The sequence below is a fragment of the Lepisosteus platostomus genome, chromosome 7 (genome assembly GCF_059453375.1).
Source record: "Lepisosteus platostomus isolate fLepPlt1 chromosome 7, fLepPlt1.hap1, whole genome shotgun sequence".
Classification (NCBI taxonomy): Eukaryota; Metazoa; Chordata; class Actinopteri; order Semionotiformes; family Lepisosteidae; genus Lepisosteus; species Lepisosteus platostomus.
Genome location: NC_142617.1, coordinates 9,195,851 through 9,215,285, shown reverse-complemented (window position 1 = coordinate 9,215,285; position 19,435 = coordinate 9,195,851). Strand labels below are relative to the sequence as shown.

General features: G+C 35.7%; 2 protein-coding genes and 1 long non-coding RNA gene across 5 annotated transcripts in view; 2 read left to right on the top strand and 1 right to left on the bottom strand.

Annotated features, from left to right (window-relative positions):
- The first annotated feature begins 942 nt into the window (after positions 1–942).
- On the top strand, positions 943–4,995 carry fam181b (family with sequence similarity 181 member B). The gene has a single exon (XM_088639082.1). The coding sequence runs from the start codon at positions 1,266–1,268 to the stop codon at positions 2,244–2,246; it is 981 nt and encodes a 326-aa protein (XP_088495208.1). The 5' UTR covers positions 943–1,265; the 3' UTR covers positions 2,247–4,995.
- Positions 4,996–5,068: 73 nt separating this feature from the next.
- The window catches only part of cmah (cytidine monophospho-N-acetylneuraminic acid hydroxylase), a 29,524-nt gene continuing 15,157 nt past the window's right edge, over positions 5,069–19,435 (bottom strand). For 2 of the 3 annotated variants that reach the window (XM_088639078.1, XM_088639081.1), the window contains 10 exons: positions 18,195–18,342; positions 17,376–17,457; positions 16,871–17,008; positions 15,477–15,612; positions 13,381–13,524; positions 12,729–12,903; positions 11,633–11,686; positions 11,402–11,518; positions 7,244–7,359; positions 5,069–6,706 (listed from right to left, as the gene is read on the bottom strand). In XM_088639078.1, the coding sequence (XP_088495204.1) occupies positions 6,601–6,706; positions 7,244–7,359; positions 11,402–11,518; positions 11,633–11,686; positions 12,729–12,903; positions 13,381–13,524; positions 15,477–15,612; positions 16,871–17,008; positions 17,376–17,457; positions 18,195–18,342 (1,216 nt within the window). In that variant the 3' untranslated portion in view covers positions 5,069–6,600. The remainder of the gene's footprint in view (positions 6,707–7,243; positions 7,360–11,401; positions 11,519–11,632; positions 11,687–12,728; positions 12,904–13,380; positions 13,525–15,476; positions 15,613–16,870; positions 17,009–17,375; positions 17,458–18,194; positions 18,343–19,435) is intronic. The other variant, XM_088639079.1, reaches the window with a different exon arrangement.
- On the top strand, positions 8,522–12,733 carry LOC148658082 (uncharacterized). The gene is made up of 3 exons (XR_015940027.1): positions 8,522–9,553; positions 10,012–10,110; positions 12,121–12,733. It is a non-coding gene; the product is annotated as an uncharacterized LOC148658082 (long non-coding RNA).

The window sequence follows — 19,435 nt, the reverse complement described above, 5'->3', positions numbered from 1 at the left end:
AAAACGGGGAAGAAGGATAGGAGACAGGAAATTTGGAAAAAGAGTTCCCACATTTGAAAAGACATTCATTGACGTTACCTATCTGACACGTGTGAGACCCAAATTGTATTTGTTCTAACGTGAAGAAAATTTGACCAAATCTGAGACACACACAGTTTAGGTTACATGTGTTAAACTGGGGAACACAATAAGTCAAATTACTCTAATATAATTGTTTTCTTAATTGAATACATGAACATATTATGCAGAATTCTGAATGCTAGAATCAAATTCTTATGAAAATACAAAAAATGCTTTTTGTTGTGATGACTGCAAAATGACTACAAGACAGAATTTTGTAAATCATTTTCTTAAAAAGCAGCTTCTGCTTGTTGTTTTTTTTGTGTGCATGTCTGCAAGGCCTTCCCTCCAATCAGTTGTGCTACCTGTTGAAATAGTACCACAAGATAGCAATTCTACTGATTAAAAACCCCATGAAGGCCTCCATTTTATAAAATAAAGCTTCAATAAATACAATCATGAACTATCTTGAGGCAGCTTTTTAACACATTTTTAAGAAAAAATTACTCACAGAAATTGAATTAGTGGAGTATGGTGCAGTATTTTTTTTCTTGAGAAGTCACATTATAATTCAATTTAACTATGTGAGGTTGCTTTTGGTAGTAATGTATCTATATTTTTCATGTTTTCAGAACAACCTTTAAAATTGTAATGAGCGATTTAATGAATTCATATAAAAAAGAAAATTCTCTGCATCTGTACAAACCCCAGTAGTGTAAATACATGATTTTCCTTATTGATGGCTTTCAGTTTTAACCTGTTAAAGCATCACAGCATAAATTATGTTTTACCAATCAGGTAATCTTTATACTTGCAAGCATAATGAAATAAAAATAAGAAAAGGCGCTATTCTAAGTAGCTATTGTTTCTCGTCACAGCAGGACTTCTTGGACAAATCCTTCTAAGATGCAGGTGGTCAAGCGTGAGCAAAGAGTTAAGTCCTGGGGTCCTCCAGACCCTCCCCTTTGATGTTCTGACATCATCAGTCCAGCCCCCTGAAAAATCCCTGAGCTTTCCCTCACACTGTCAGTTAGACATCAGCTTGAGAGAGTTTCAAAGTGTTGAACTGCAATCGCCAAGACCAAGGGTTTGTAATCCCACCCTGGAGCAAGAAAACAAACAAGAAAAATGTCCGCTTAGATTCCTACTTTTTTGAGGGATGCACTAGAAAGTGTAGGAGGAATAAGTCACCTTTTTACAAGGAAATGGCTGTTCAGGCTGCGATCATGACCCCCCACTTTATGCATTTTTGTTTTCCTGGGTCTGTCATGGAATACGAAATGGACAAAAGCTTTGACGGGGGCGTCCTGGGTGAGATGGATTGTGAAGGAGACTTCAAGGAGACCACCAGGGACCTTCTGAGCTTTATTGACTCAGCTTCCAGCAACATCAAGTTGGCACTGGACAAGCCTGTGAAGTCCAGGAGGAAAGTGAACCACCGAAAGTACCTGCAGAAGCAGATCAAGAGGTGCACAGGCATGATCACACCTGGGAGTGGAGGGCAGGAGGCTGTTAAGAGACAAGGTTCACCCCAGTCCAACCCCGGCACCAGCTTCCAGTGCAAACCTCCACCGAAGAGGGAAGGGATCCAGTCCAATTTGCAAAGCAAGAGCCTGGCTGCCCTTTTTGACTCGGTAAAGGACATCAGAGCGGAGAAAGGGAAGAAACTGCCCCTGCGACACCGCAACCTCCCCCCTTCCTTCTTCACAGAGCCTGCCAACAGCTCAAAAGTCACGTCCACTTCCGGCATGACCCTTAAGGACCTGGAACGAGGCAATCCCGAAGCAGCAGAATTTTTCGAACTCCTTGGTCCAGATTACAGCAACATGATCGCAGATCACGATGCCTTCCAAGGTGTGCCGGTGAGAATCCAGCAAGAGGCGGCTTTGGAACCTGGATCTTATGATCCTCAGCATTTGGTTGGGGGATTCTTATACACAGAGCCCTGGAGTACTTGCAGCAGCCCCAGTAAAAAAACAGGGATCTGCAGCTTAAATGTAAATGAGAATATGAGGACTATTCCGGTGCAGCCCCCTGTATATTGCCATTCTGACTCGGCTGTAACGTCGCCCCAAGAGGAAAATGCTTCAGGCATGCCTACGTTCGCCCATTTTTTCACAGATTGCTCCCTTCCACAGTACGACTACAGCAGTGGATATAACAGAACCAATTTTTCTTCACTTTGAAATAACATATTTATTGCATCTTGATGAACTTCCTGCTGTGGAAATAAAAAAAATGGAAAAGTCAAATGGAAAACAAAGTGCTGATTAATAACAACAAAGCATCAGTTAAATTCTGTCAGTGCATTAGTTTATATGCACTTAAGGTCTCATATCTTACACTGGCCTGATCCTTCAGAACAATTAAATGTTTGTTAAATTGACAACCTCTTTCAATAATCTACAAATAACACCTAATCATCTCCTTGAGATTTCATTGCTTAAATCTTAGAAAAATAAGACATTTTTTCTTACAAGAAAAACGTGCACAGTCCAGTTAAAGTTTTGCTTCACTATGCTTGTACAATACTGTATTATGGGCCAATGAAGACTGAAAGTTGAAGGTTTCATGTTTTATGAAATTTGATGTGAATTATTTAGTATTGGCATTTTGAAACAGGAACTTGCTAACAGGTTATCAGCCATTTTATTTTTCCTCAGGGAGTTGCAATGGTGACCATAATTTTGTAATTTGTTGATTTTCATAATAATTGTCTCAGAAATACTGCTATCTTATGTAATTAATCTAATTTTTGTTTAATCCTTGTGCTATCCTTGTAATATAACGGAGCTGATGCCTTCTATCAAATATTTTCTGCATCACAGTGCATCCCACCAATTAAGAAGGAGCTGCAATGTTTTTCTTACATAAGTGTTCTGTTAAATATATTTGCAGATGTTATATAGTAGAGTTTTAAAGTTTTAATGGCATCCCATTATAGGTTTGAAGGGTTGATGTCTAAAATATTATCAGATGAGATGCACTTGACATTATTGCATAACTTTATAAATCAGTAAGGTGGTAAATTTAACTTACTTTCAAGGAGAAACATTGAAACTGCTGGCAGTAACAGCATGAAAGAAAACTATAAAACAAGAAGTTAAACAGTGGCTAAGAAGTTAACTGTGTTTCATCCAAATTTTATCACTCCAAGCTCCAGTATCTAGGGCAGAGCAAACAACAGACTGCGCCTTTTTCTACCTGTGTTGCTTTCATTAGTTAGTCGTCAACAAATATGATTGTGTCCTGAATGGTATACATACAGCAAAACTGTAGGAAGCAGACGTCTTCTGCAGTGCAAAGAGGCAGTTCATCCAATGTCCAGAAATAAAAAAGATTTTATTTGCACTGCTGCTCAGAGTAGATTGTTTTATATATCTAAAAAAATCCTTAGTAAAATAAAGCATCTGACAAAGCATTTAATGTTGATATGTTGCCCTTAAATTATTTAATATTGAAACCTACCTTTGAAAAAAGGTGAAAGTAGGAGAAAAAGTAACTCAACACATACTATTCAATGGAGTGAATTGACTAAGATAAAAGTTCTTTTTTTATTTTGTCATTTTAATTTGGAATATTAGCCCCGTGAGGAAACTGTAAATAACAGATGAATTCAATTAAAGATGTCAATAATATGAAGTTTAAGTATGTGGGAGGCATAAAGCTGTATAAACATATTCACAACCCATTATATTTATTTATTAAATTTGGGCCCAAATACAATTGAAGAAGTAGAAAACAGTTTGTTCTATTCTAAATTAGTCTGTTTTAGTTCTTAAGCTGACAAGGATTGTCGTCACTATATTCTTAATTTGTGAAAGACAATCTAACTTCTTTTTAAACATCTCTCTATTCTCTCTTAACCGTCTCATAACATAACTAATACTTGTTGCTCTGGCATATATAATTAGCAGATTTGATTTGCTAATGTATGTGGCTTGCTATCCTTTTCTCTTAAAATATTTTTTTTAAATAAAAAAGTATGTTTTGATCAAGAAATGGAGGTTAAATAGACATCCTTTTGGTAGTGTTACTCAGCTGAAGAATGACTTATCCAGCCTCTGAGGAGAGCTACTGACACAAGATTTTTTTGTACAAGTAATTATTCAGCCCGTGTTTTCACTCCGTGTTTCCCCCAAATATACACCATTTCTTTTCTGTAGTATTTTAACGTATTTGAACTGAAATTTCAAAAACATAATCACTGAGGTTATTGCTTGTTAGAGAGTCATAGATGAAAGTAAACGAATGTCTTTTTCTATTGTTTAAAGAAACAAGGCTTTCAATGAAGGTTTAAGATTTTTAACGTCCTAATTAATGCTATATTTACCCTTTATGGCACTGTCTTCCACATCCCAAGACTGAACAGTAAACGTCCACCTGGATTTCAGAGAATACCTTGCAACACTTCATGAATGTACACTAACATAGGCTGATATCTCAATGTGACATTTAACCTAATAGTCAGCCTCATGTAATTAATTGACTGGGGAAAGTACATTAAGAATACATTGCGCTTTATTAACAGAACTATCTGAAAGCGAGAAAAGTGAAACAAAAAAAATAGAGAAATACATGTGAATAATGAATACAATACAAAATAATTTATCTGAAACCATTCTCTCTGTAAAAACTGCATCTTGACTGATTGAATGCTTCTTTATGGTAATAAAGGAGTGGTATCTTGATCAGATTTCTACAGTTGCTCGTTATTCTTAATTTGTAGGTGGATTTAACTGTTTTGTAACCTGGAATTACTGGGCAAGAGTGCCAAGAGTGGTTTTGAACAGTAAAATGTACCTGTTCCGGTTCTGATGACTGCAAATTGTATCGTTGATTTGAAGACTTACGGTATCAGTGAAACACAAACATATGTGTACTGCTGTAATCTGATCATACCAGAGAACAAAATAAAGCTGGTCTTTATTTCCATCGCAGTCTGTTGTATTGTTGCATGTGAGCTTGCTGGTATTTAAGGATGGAATTAATGACATTAATGCATGCCTCCATGAAATCTTCACCTTTTATTTTCAGGTTATTGCAGAAATTACATATCTATTAGACTCATTGTACAAACTTTTATTAATCAGAATTTGCTTCTAAAACAGATAAAACCGTGTAAAACATTCCTGCTTTCATGTACCTGTAGATTCACAAAGCTTTGAGTTGCAAAACGGTTCTAGTGCTAACAAACCCATGGTATCTTAATAATTAAGAAACTTTAAGATAGAATACATATGATTTTAAATCAAATAATTAAAAATAATCTAAAAAGTTATAAAATAGATTAAAAAATATTAGTGTTCATTGTTTTTTTAAATGATTTTAAATAGCTAAAATGCTAAATACATGGTATTAAGCATGGTAAAATTAAATAGTCTATGATGCTTTCCTTTGATTTATGTCATACTGAATAAATGGAATGATTAAGCTAATAAAAATACTTTTATTAAGAGCTTCTACCTGATGATTTCGGGCCGCTATATATATCTTCATATCTCCCCCTGGTGGTCTGTAACAATAGATACTCCATTTTTCAAGAGCAAAAAAGGAAAAGCATGTGGTTTAATTTTGGTAAAAAGCTTTTGCTTTTTCTGTCTAAAATTGAATTAATATTTTGTGCATTTTATTTTTTGTTTTTCATTTTCGTTTTATTTTTATGAAGTGTTTTTATTCACCATCTAAAATACTGCTACTACAAAAAGTTAACCTATCATTATTCACCAGTTGTTCCTTGCACAAAGATGATCTCTGTGCATAACTATCAAAATTCGATAAAAGCAAACAATTTGTTTTTTGAGGGATCATATCTTTCTTTAAAAACATTGTCATTGTACAGTTGTCTAAAAGCAACAGTATCTTTAAAACGGTGAAGAGAAACACAGTTTTTCTCATTACCCCTTAACTAAAATTGTCAGATTTTAATATTTTACCTCTACAATTTTAAGGGCCACTTAAAATATGAATAGCCCTTCTGAAAAAAAATCAAGGTCCATAAAAATATTGCTAATCCATATTTCAATCATTCTTAGTTAAGTTGTAAGCAACCAGCATTGTGGTTAAATGGTTTTATAAATGAATCTATATGTCATAAGGCTATTGTGTGCTATTACAGTTGTGCTTATCTGTAAGTAAGTTAATTACTGTAGTAACTGCAAATATCTTGAAGTTAAGCAGACCCCTTCATTGTAAAGATGATAATAAAAAAAGTACATTTAAATAATGTCAAGTATTTCCCCACACAATTAACCAGAAAAATTTAAGTTCTAACATCATTCCTGGAGACAGCCTATAACACTATGATTACAGTCTATGATTAGGATAAAATCTCTAGCAGGAAGCAGATTTCATTAATCAAACAATAGAGTACATTGTATTTAACCTAAATAAATATCAGATTTCAAATGTGATTCCAAAAGTCTCAGCAGTAATTAGTAAGAAATTAGTTCAACAACACACACAGATCATGTGTTGTTTGTGTAACGGTTAAAGCTGGTATACAGCACAATGTTTAATAAAAGTACGGTTCTTCAATTGTCAGCAGTTTTCATTGTTGTTCTCCTTTCCCCCGTTCACCCGCTGCAGGAACAGATCCCAGTCTGGAGGGGTCAAGGGTAGATTTGTCTGGAAATGGTTCCAAAACCTGTACATGGGATAGGAAATGGCACCAACAAAACATTTTGTTTTTCTCATCGGGAAAGAATCCGCCACCAATCAAAAAGGGTACCCAGAACACAGGAAAGTGAACATTTGACCCAGGAAGCAGAAAAAAGAACTGGAACAGCACTGGCCCAGCTGGAAAGCAACCGAGAAAACCACTAAAGGGATTCAAAGTCAGTTAAAATGCAGTATTTTTGTCATCCAGTGATGATATGTTCAGGAGTCTAAAATTCCCTACATTCTATACTACTAGACATGGATTTTTAGTACAAGAGATCAGTTTCTAAATGTGACAAACATAATTTTTACTGTCTGAATGCAGTTTTTAAACACAGCCAAAAGAATCACTTCCAATAGCAATGAATTTTGTTCTGATAAACGTAGGAAGACGGGAAAACACAGTAAAGCTCAGAGAAAGCAGATGAAACACAAACATTCTTAGGCACATGTTGGAAGAATGCAGTGTGTTTTACTGTTGGAAAAGATTTCTAGCTGGCTGGTAGAATGTGGTTCTACAGACCTGTGGTGATAAATGTCTGGGTCTCGGCTGAGTCTGTTCTGGAAGCCAATGTAAAGATCATCCCATAATAGTCCATTTTTAACCACATGGCGCATGACTCCCGCTCTGTTCTTTATCTGAAAGAGTTTCCAAAGATATGCTCGTTGAATGACGGCAATTCACAACAGGTGTGAGTACTGGGAGGGGTCATTATGATCTACTGCGGAGTGTGATCACACACCTTAATAAAGTCTTTGTTTGCTTAGAGTTTTTAGCTTAGATTTTTTTTTTTGCTGTTAAAAAACAAGACAGGATTTTTCCAAAAACCCCGATGAAGAGTTTCTTCCTGTATGTTCTGCATCTTTAGTGACTGGAATATCTTAAAATTATGTTCCAGTAGAGGTTTCATAGGATATTGTTAAGATTTCCACTATATGTGTAGCATGTATAGTTTGCACCCAGGTATTAATATCCATCTCAAATTTCTGAACTCCTAAGCCATAATAAAAAGAGTCTATAAAAAACTCATTACACACTAAGATCTCCGTTACTACCCTTCACATTAAAAAATCTTTGTATAAGGGCAGAAAATCAAGACAGCATTACTATAACTGTGACTATATTTCAAGATTATTTTACTATTAAAAGCTGTTTAACCTCCTTATAATTATTGGATGAGCAGAATTTAATGTTGTGAACTATATTGTATGGTGGTGGTGTGGCCTCAGACCTTCACATATTTAGCTATGTTACTGGGAACTGGATTTCCCAGAAACAGTGTCTTTAACGAGTGGTTTTAATCAAAGATCTACTTTTAAAATTAGATCTAGTTTTCTTCCACCGTTCTAAATAAAACACCACTCAGTTTGCCTTAGTCAAGATTCACAAAATATGAAATTCTGTGAAAGATAAAAGTCTTTCTGTGACTAAGGTCAGTCCCAGGATTTTTCTCCTTCATTCTGTTTGTGAGTTCACTCATGAATGTTTTAAACAGTCAAGAGCTACTGCCAATGAAACAGCATGTCTCCTTTGCCGTTGCAGGTTTGATCTGTTTGAGACTGCTGAGATGAGCAGACTGCTGAGATGAGCAAACTGGTGAAATTAAAATCCCAACATGACAATGTGCCCCGGGGACGAAATACACCTCCAACGTAAATTATTAAAACCATGTCAGAAATCAGCCAATAATGACCTCTAGTGGCTGTCTCTCAGGTACTGCAGTTTGTTTTTCTTGCCTATTCTGCTTTCTTTCCAATTAGATATTCCTTTAGATCAGGGGTTCCCAACCTTTTCTGTCAGCTGAACCCCTTCAACCTATTTTATTTGCCTCAAGCACCCCCTTGAGATTTTAATTAAATCAAACTATTCAGTAAATGTAGATACATGTTACTGCAACCATCTCAACATGCTTATTTTCTTCTTTGTAAAATGTTAATATTACTACTGTTGTTTTTCTTCTTATGATTACATTGCTATTTATTAATAGGACTATTTAATTTGACACTGACGGTTCCATCACAATCTCACGACCCCCCGGTTGGGAACCCCTGCTTCAGATGATTAGAAATCTTTATTTAATGTTAAGGTCATTTTGTGAAGAAGCCTCATCTTTCAGGCATACGGGAGGCTTCTAAGGTATGCATACAGAAATCAATATAATAACGATCAATTACAGTAAATAACATTGTGAACCGGGTAATAAAGCTGTAATTAGAAAGGAATAGTTAATTCAGAGGCAAATCGGACCTGTCTAAAATACGCAGTAAAATCTTCTGTTTGGAGTTTGCGTACATGAGCGACGAGCTTTTCTAAGACTTTATACTGAGTATGTCAAACTAAATTTTCAAAAAATTAATTCAAACGCGTTTTCTCGTTCGTATTTGTTTTAAATACTTGAAGTGGGTGAGTAGAATGCTTTATAAACTTTCCAAGTGGCCGATCAATCTTTTTATGTCATTGTTTTATAATCACAAGATGGTCATGCACAATTAGGAACTCCAGCAGTGTTAGAATACAGAGAAAATTGTGTGGGAGTCTAAGTGACCTGTAATTCCTAAAATAACGAGTGATTTTCCCACAGAGATTTTGTTTACACTTGGCTCCGTGGGAGCTGTAGCTGTAGCGGAACTACCACAGGAGGCCGCTATATTGCCTTCAATCTTTGTAATAGGCTACATGGAGAATTATTTACTGTTGGCGAAAGGTTTCATATTCTTAAATGTGTGCGCTTACACTTGTAAGGAAGGATGTATTTTTGTTGAGTGTTGTGGGGTTTTTTTTACTTGAAAAAGCCCTAGGATAAAGCTTCCTGGACTTTATTTTGTAGCCGTTGTGAGTATTTGTGTATGCAGACTCTTAGGACCACCTGTTTAATGGTCTGGCACATATTACAACTAAAACGTTTGAATTTTAATAGGCATTATTTGTTAAGGTGTGTATAACTAAATAGGCTTGGCTTCAATCAAGTAATTAACATGAAATAACATTTGTTTTTAATTGCAAAGCTAAAATACGAGCTCCTAAAAGTCATTTCTACAGTTACGAAGGGGAGGAATTAATGTGATGAAACTGCAGTTGTATTTATTAGACTTCTCCGTTCTTCTTTTATGGTGTATCCTTACAGTTTAAGTATGACATAATGTCCCTGCAATATAGGAAATGTGAGTTTCACGTGACACATACACGGTTTGAATTGATTGAAATGATTTGAAATGTTGTTAATTATGGAACTGGTGTCTTCAGCTGGAACTGATTAATGTGTACAATGTTTTCTTTCCACCATGGGCAAGCCGACTGAAACAGTAGTCCTGAAGTGGCTAACCTGTAGGAATGGTGTTGGAACTAACGTACTTATTGATTCCCCCCCTCGAAGGAAACTGGCGTGAGTGGTGAGTGTCAATACTGAAAAACTCACAGATGATCCGACTTTAATCGGGTGCTCGTGAAATGGAGTGTGATGGTAACAATGTTGTTTTGAGATTTGCTTATAAAAATAAACTTTAACGTTACTTTCTGGTTGAAACAATGTCAATAGAGAGATTCACAAAGACAGTGGGTCATTATGCCCCAATTTCCCCTTCTAGCTTTACTCAGCCTAGATTATAGGACATTTTATGTAAAACTCTACATTTTATTTGGAGATATTTATTTAAAAGAAGGGGGTTGTCTATGATATTTTAATATCTAATTTTAAAATGTTGCTTTTTCTGCATCCTTTGAGTTTTTTACCTCTGATTTGTGTAGTGGTGAGGACATGGGGGAGACTAGCTAACAGGCTCTTACAGAGAGCACCCCCTACTGGTCACCAGCAACTTCTACTTCAGTGACCTGGTTTTCCTTAGATCTTCAGTCTTTCTGCTGACCTTGCTTAATCTCTTGAGTTCTGATGAGTCTCCAGGGTCAGAATTTTAACAGGGGTGCTGCTAACAAGCCTCGTCAGCTCAACAGCAAGTTTATCCCTTTATCACAGGACTACACCTATCCACAAAGAATGTGCAGGACCAGAATAAAATAATATTATAAGAAGTATGAAGCTATAAAGGCCACGTGTTATATTATGCCTTTGATATATAGAAAAGATACATCCTTGTATGAATAAGAAAGCATGCTATTTCTTAACCTTGCTACGTACATTTGGAGTTTGCTGTCAAAAGAAACCCTTTGGTACAATGTTACTGAGCATATCTGGCAGCTGCGCACCTGATGAATAGCTAGCAAACATCTCTGAGTTTTAGAGCCTGAGAAACAAATTTGCTGTGGTCAATGGTGGTGATGAGGAAGATGTTTGAGTTGGCTCTTCAGTTTCACAATTGTTTGCTACATGCAAGGAAGCAATGCATTCAAGAAAAGAGGAGTTCTAAAATTCACAAAATATTTGTCATTATAGTCTTTGATTATTTTCTAGATGACTGTAAAAAGGTATACATTTTGTATAATATTTTATACAGTACATTTGCGTGCAACAGAATTAGTTGTTAACCTCGGATCTCTCGATCTGTTGAAGTTGCTTTCTTCCTGTTGTATTCATGGGTAAATATTTATATAAAGAGCCAGTTTTATGACTTCACAGTAGTAAAGCACAATATAGAAGAATTGTTTGTTCAGTCATTAGAAACATTCACTGACAGCCATGGAAATGATAACAGACACTTTTAAAATCTTTGCTTCTATAACGCCTACCTCCTCATAAGGGTGGTCTCGTTCAGGCCTTCTGCTGGGGAAAGAGAGGTCTAGGAAATCTACATAGAAGTCGAATCCATCGGGCAAAGCATTAAAATCCTCATCTGTTTCGATCACCTGAAACAATTTTGTGATTGTTAGCACCTTGGTATCTTACAAAAAATAGACATTCGGGGAAAAACAACAACCCTAAAGCCCTTTTCATCAAGTGTTCATTTAATAGAGGCTCACCTGAAAGACCAAAGCCAGGAGGAAAAAATAAAATAACTTGGGTATCATTGCTTTCTAAAGAGAAAAAAAAATTTCAACTTATTTTGATATATAATACATATATATAAGAATTAAGAAACTTATGGTAACATTTGGATGTTATTTATAGTGCTTTGTATAGCTGATGGTTTGTTATTGATCTGGAAATACTGTATTTTCACTTTAGCTGTAGAAACCTGACTCTGTTGTGGTTACTTTTCTTCTGCTGTTTGGACATTTGCTTCTATTGTTTTCACATTTCTTTTTTGCAATATGGTGACTAGGATTGTGTGTAAGATCTAAGTGGGATATGACGAAGACAGTTTGCAATTCCAGCATTACATTCCTTGATTTAACTTCTAAGTGTTACGGTCACCATCCTCTCCTACAGAGGGCTCTTCAACCTCCTCACGTTAGTCTTTAGGTTATTACAGGGTATCTGCATTATTTCCTGGTGTGCCTTGTTTTAGCTTCCCTATTTAGGTTTACTCCTTCCTGCCTTTGGGGCTCAGCTTTGGTACACGGTAGCTTGATGGCCCGCCTAGTACCTGGTCGCCCCACGTTTGTGGCCTGAGGGCACAGAACCATTAATGCTTCTTGATCCACTGAGCCTGGGACTTGGAAGGGAGCCCCGTATTTCCTGGATTCTTGTGTCATCTGTGTTCCTGTTTGTCTACATCTCCTGATGGATCTCAATGGACTTATGGACTGCTTCCTGACTCCCCTTTGAACCGCCTTGGATATGTTTGCCTTTGGATATTCCCCACACTTGTGCATGAACTTCCCTACTTCACTGTGATCACCAATAAACCCTGTGTGTCTCCCCTGAACCCTGTCTATGTTAGTTTTTCTGGATTTACTGCCTCACATAGGGTCTAAATATCATCCTCCACGGGAGACCAACCCGGCTTCCGTGACACTAAGGGCTAATTGCAACAAACTGAAATCTGTATATAGCTGGGGATGATGCAGTGTTTACTATGCAGCTCTGTATTCAATCTGCAAGTCTGTTGCTATTGACCCAAAATATATTTACAGCATATCTAAACTGCCGATGAAAACTGATACAAGCACATACCCGTACAACTAGATCATAGTTATTAAACCCTGCCCATTGGAAGTAAAAATGTATCCACTCTTTGTGTTGGAAGATCTTTGCTTTGATAGCAGAGTTTATCTCATCCAAATAAAGTTGAAACTCCCAGCTGTCCTTGTACAACTTTGTCCCAGCAGGTGGGTCAAATATGGCTTTACTGTAATAAAGACAAACAAAAATTTCAACACACCCACAGTATATCATCCTTGTGTCCATTAAAAACACATTGACCACATTCAATCTACACCAGAAGTTTCCAAACCAGGTCCTGTAGAACCTGAAGGATTTGTAGGTTACAATTAAACCATCGTTTTAGATATGGAACAATTACAGTATATTGTGAGTTACGAATGGGTGATTTGTTGAGTTAAGTAATCTAAAGATTATTTAGGACAGAAACCTAAATATTATTCAGTCCTCAGATGTCTCTTAATTGAACAGATCACTTGCTTTATTCATTAATTTACAGGTGTTTCTAGTGTGTAGTACTCATGACCTACAGTGCAAGACTGGGGCTGTCCAGGAGAACAGTGGATTAGTTAAATACTTGAGTATTTGGGAATTATTGTCGTGGTGTAGTGGTTAGATGATAAACTGGTGAAAACTGAAGGTAAGTCTGATGAGGTATGCCCACCTGTCTGAAGAATCTTTCAGGATTCTGGAGAGATCCAGCACTGCTCCTGGTTTGGGTGTCCATGTATTAATAGATGCGTCCAGTTTTCTGATGAGCCTGTTGAGCTCGTCAGGGCTGTTTTTTATGTTTGTTTCCTTTATGTACCTAGAATGGTATTGAAAACTGTTTTTTTTTCCGTTTTATGCTGATCTTAAAAAAAATTGTAGGAAGGATTTGTAAGATTCAAGCTTTGGAAAATGTAAACATCTAAAAATCTATGATTTTCTTAACATTTAAAATAAATTCAGCCATGTACAGCTCATTCTGTACAACCTTATCTTATCTATTTTATATATCTCCCACTTATGTATGGTCCAAATGCATTCATCTGTACTTCATGCTACAGTATACTATACTATCTTATTTATTTCTGTATGCTGAAAAAAGAAATGTTACCTGTGTTGTCTCGTCAATTAAGTGTCATTACACACGTGGTATGAAAAAGATTCTCAATTCCCTAATAATTTGTAATTTGTTCCAGTTTAAGTGATATTTCCTTTGATTCTCAGCTTATAAATCTGATTAATTGCATTATACTGTATATGATGATATAATAACATACATATTTACTATATATAAACTGCTTCTGAATAGTGACTCCCAAAAAAGTATTTCTGCAGATTCATGTTTATTATAGGTCCCATATCATAAAAATGTGAAATTACAGTACATTTTACCTGTACTTTTGCACATTGTTTGTAAGATCTTAAAGCAAAATTCTTACTTGTTTACATTACCACTTCTCAAAGAAAAAGTTATAGGAAACATTTCATTAGTATGTATGTAAATTCTTATACTTTCAAGGTAGCCAAGGTGGAACACTGAAAACCCATATTGAATATTCAGTAGGTAAGTATAACCATCTGGTATCTTGTTTATGTTGTTTTTATTTGTGGTATAAATGTATTTTAATTCCGTGATTACTGAAGCTTGTTATGATATGACTTCATACTATAAAAAATCCTTCAATAAATATCTGTTTTAGAAATTTTAGGCAAATGCAACAATTTGTAATGCATTTTGTACTACACATCAATAATTAAAAATGCAACACATTCCATATTTACTAAAACAATATGCATCAGAATATGAAAAAAAGTATATTAAATAGCAATTAGATGCAAACTGCCTATATACTCATAGCAAAAATGTATAATCAGATACTGTGATTTAATATGTAACTCTAATGATATTCAGGGAATGGTAATATTACAGTATTTTGTCCACTTTCAGTACTTGTAGTCTTAGAATGAGTAGATCAAAAGTTGTAAGAAAGCCTTATCTGTTAAGTAAACTCTCTTAACCGTTTCATTTAACATGCAACTAGAAGGACATCTGGAGACATCATTTCATGGTTCTTGAAACCCTAGCCCTACAGTGGCCTAAAACACGCACTCGTTTAAATACCATGGTAATGTATTTTCCTGCTGATTGTTACATTTGCTTCTAGAAGATATCTAGTTAACAGCTTTTGGAAATGTATCTCTTTTATCAGTGGTTTTGATTGTTTTATACTCATAGTTTTTGGTTTGAGGAAGATTTTCAAATCTGATGAATAGAGGGTTTCAGAAGTGGTCTACAGAATTGCTCAGCAGGTACCCCAGCTAGGGTTAGGGTTAGCATTCCCACATTACTAAGACACTTTTTTTACGCTCCATGCTGGATTGGGGGCCCAAGTGAACTTTAGGATGAGTGATCATTTGTTCCTATCTTCACTTTGATTTTTGGATAGTTTGGGCTGCTTGTATTGTATATTGCCTAGTTCAGTGCTTGTAGTCCAGAACTGAGCAGATGAAAAGTATAAAAGAAAAAGGAATAAATTGATTACAAGTGTATTGTCAAATAATATCTGATCCAACAGAGCATCTACAATATATGAACAATGTGAAATCTGTTTCTTGTCAAACATATAGATATGTAATTCCAAAATGGACACTGATAGTCTGATATGAAGAAATGTCAAATATGCTTTACTTGACTTCTGTAATAATGTGTTTTCCTTTTTCTACATAAGTTATATTGTGACATAGGACATGACATAGGAATTAAATAAATACCTGTCCGATGGATGTGCTTCCACAAAATATCCTGCAAATGGACAATATAACTTGGGCTGTAAGTGTTTCACCAGCTGTGCCTTGTAGTTTAGCAGCTTCTTTCGTTCATTCTTTATAAACTCTGCCTTCCATTCCTCTGTAAAAATGTCAGATCCAAAACAATGTTAGTGCACAACTCGGAGTTATTTTGATAAGTTAGGAAGCCACCGCAGAGTACACTTAAGGTGTTGTATGTCTCTTTAAAACAATTTAGATAAGTTTTTCTATCGGTCTGAAGAGAACTGTCCTGGAAACAGAACCAAAAGCAACATTGAGATGTGAGCAGGCTTTCCTTGTACTAAAAGGTTTGCTACAACAGACAGCTGTAAACAGATTTTTTCAACTGGATAGAAAAATAATTGTGAAGTGAACGAACAACTGTTTAGAGGAGTAAATTTAAAAAGAGAAGTGTTATTACTAAATTTCCTTTGGTACTTTTTTCACTTCCCAGATGCACTTCCTATTAAAATGGGTACAGTCATCAGGAACAATCCCACTAGGCTAGGTTAACTATTATGTACTGTAGCGAGACAATGACAGTTATAGGCCTGCTTATCTGCAAGTGAGTATAAAACATAAGAACTTCAGTGACTCCATTAAAGCTTGGGAAATGTTCACTTGAAAACAAACTGACTGTAGTAAATAACAAGAAATGTCCACTAAAAATCACTCTGTATTTATGTTCTGTTTATAATGCTCATCCATATTGCAAACTGTTATCAATTATTATTGTATATTTAAGAAAGTTATAATAGGAATCTCAGTCCTTTTCTCCAGCCAGTATCTGAAAATGAAATGGTCACTAAACACAGCTGAGCTCTTTCTCTGGAATAAAATCCCAATGACATTTGTAACTCATGTCTAGGCTGCGATATACATCTCTGTTGTGCATGTTTAAATCACCTAGAACATGTTGGTTAACATTTGCCATGGATTGAGGTTGAACATGTAAGTCACAAGTTAGTAGTATCTGTGACGCATTGCAGCAATTATTTTACTTAGGTTTGGTGAGTAAGTAGGGGAACCATGGTGTAACTGTAACATTCTCACCTCACAAGAAACAAGGAATTGCACATAATAATGTGCAGTTTCCTGCTGGAAGGTTGTACTGTATGTTAAACTCACAGGAAGGGCCACAAATGAGGATTGTGGACTTGACAAATACAGCGTTATGTTTTCAGCCTCAAGGGCGTTGGGGGGGGTGGGGAAGAAACAAAAAGTCTTTGAATATGTACAAACAAATTATTTACATTGCCCCCTCCCAAAGACCGTTTTATTGTGTTGTAGAATCAATATGTAGGTGCTGTGCAAGTAACTGCAATTTTAATGCCCAGTAACACAGTTCCGCTTCATACCTGTGTATTTTCCCCCAGTGAAGGTCATGGGAAATCCGGAAGCACCTCCTGCAAAGTCACTCATGAGGACATCCACATTGCGTGGCAAGATTCCTCCATTCGGTCTCGTGCAGTCCACGGTGTTCAGAATCAGGTGACCTAGATCGAAACAAGTCCTTCTTTTCAGCTGCATCCTTCTTTGTTTTATTGTGTATCCATTGATGACCACACAAGGCCACGTTCTCATAATGACTAATCAGGAAATTGGTAATCATTTATCAAAAAGTAATCTTGTAAGAATTTGTAGATTACACGACTAATTGCATGACTCATGAAACTGCGTAAACATTTTCAAATGGATGTTTTTTTTTGGGTTGGAAGGCTTTTCTATGTGCTGTTTTTTCTTAAAAATGTATGATTATGAGTTTTATGGTCCTTAAAAATGTGCTTTTTAGATTTCAGGGGACTCCCCTTGGTTTTGTAATCAAATAACTACTTTAATGTAAAATGATCTTGCAAATCATACCTTTATAATCCACAATAATGCAAGTGTCCATTTCAGGATGTACACCATCCATTAGAATCATAAACCGCAGATTCTCATCAACCTGTGATTTAAACATATAAAATATATTCAGGGAAAAAATGCAATCTTAAGAAAACCATCCATTTTAGTTTGACCCACATGTAAGGATTCATTGTCAAATTCAACTTTCATGGTGTTAAATGGTGTCAAAGTTCTAAATGGATTTTAAATACAACATTAAAGTATTAAATATATTTCATATTGCAGGATTAGGTAAACAGATCTTTCCAGTTTAGACAGGCTAATGGATTTAAATGTGTGATCAGCCTACGAAGTCAGAGACAACACAGTTTGTGTGAGGTTTTTATGTCTGTAAATTTATGTCAAGTTTGTATTAGTTGACTTATGGAGAAAGAAAACCTTCTTAAACTATGTCTGGATTTTGATGGCTTAAACATAATATGGAGCTCAAAGAAAATTATCTACATCACATGACTTTATTCTAGCAGAATACAGAGCTCTTAGCTTTAATATTTTGCATTTGCTCAAACGAGATATAACATTGTAATATCGTATTGTAACACAATAAAAGACAAAAGCTGTATTATCCTGCTTATTGTTTCTGATACATGTGCTAACCTATCCTCATTATATTCTAGGTAAAACAAGTGTTTACTGATGAGACAGGCATAATAAAATATACAGTACTTTGTCATGGCTGAATATCTGTGCACAGTAAGACCTGTGCCAAAGAGCAACTTTGATTTTACAGAACAAACACTTTGACCTTACAGGGCAGACAAAGCAAGACGGAGTCACCTTTTGCCAAACTCCAAAAGGAACCACATTTACATTGGTCAGCTTCACTCCACTTCTGTCCAGATACCAGAACACAGGCCTTGAGGTGTCTCCAACATATATTGGTAGATCAGGACGCTTGTCTGACAGCTTCTTTAGAGTGGGATAGCTGGAATAGGTTTGGATTATATTTAGGGAATTGGTCTCCTAAACAGCAACCTGTCAAGCAACCTTTATTTAACAAGTGCTTAAAGTTAGACTAGCATTTTTATTTTCAGAGACCATTGAACAGACACATGCTTTTCCAAGCTCTATGAGATGCATAGGAAGGAATCCGTTGCAAAGTATTCATCAAAGCAGATCTATTGGTTCCCAAAGTGGCTACACATATATCATCTGTCGAAAGATAAGAAGTTAGTGCATCTGCTACAAAAACATTTGTCACTTGCCTTATCATTTTGTGAATTCCTTGAATTTATAAGTAGTATGTTTTCACTTGTGATTTCTCAGAAGTAATTAATGTGTTATTTATGAGGTGCTGGGGTTTATTGTGAACGTGAGAGACCAGAGGTACTTTAGCGCATAATGGCTAACATCATTTGTAATGCACTTTCAAACAGGTTAACTCAAATATAAATATAGTAAGTAATTTAAAATACCAGAATCACACTGTATGTTCTAAGGCTTACTCTATTTTTAAAACATTTCTACTCTAATGGACCTGTCGTCGCATTCGTAGGATTTCATAGTCTGGTTGATCTCCCACTTTCCTAACCCATTGGTAATTTTATTAACAAAAATACATCATTATTACAAAGATAGAAGTGTTGTATTTTTAATGACTCTCATTATGTTTTATAATAAAAACTGTTTTAAAAACATTTTGGTTTCTATACGAATAGATGAGTTATACAACGCTGTTCAAACTATTACACCGGAGATTTTTTTTAGTGCTCTTTTTTAAAAAAAAAATTCACTCCACATTTCTTAAGAAATTAGTAATTGAATGTTTGAACTTGCAAAACTGGAATACAAAAACAGCTTGAAGTCTGCACGTCAACAGCGTGGCAACGTGCCAGACTCCGTGTCATGTTCTGTTAACAGTAACACTGTGAACAAAAAAGAATTGTTTGCAGAGATGTACTCATAAAATTATTGAGATAAGAATTGCCGTCAATAAACGTCCATGTTAAATGGTTAATCTCACCAGGAAACGCCAGACATGCGAACGTGTAATTTCTGAATTTTGGAGGAGGATACAG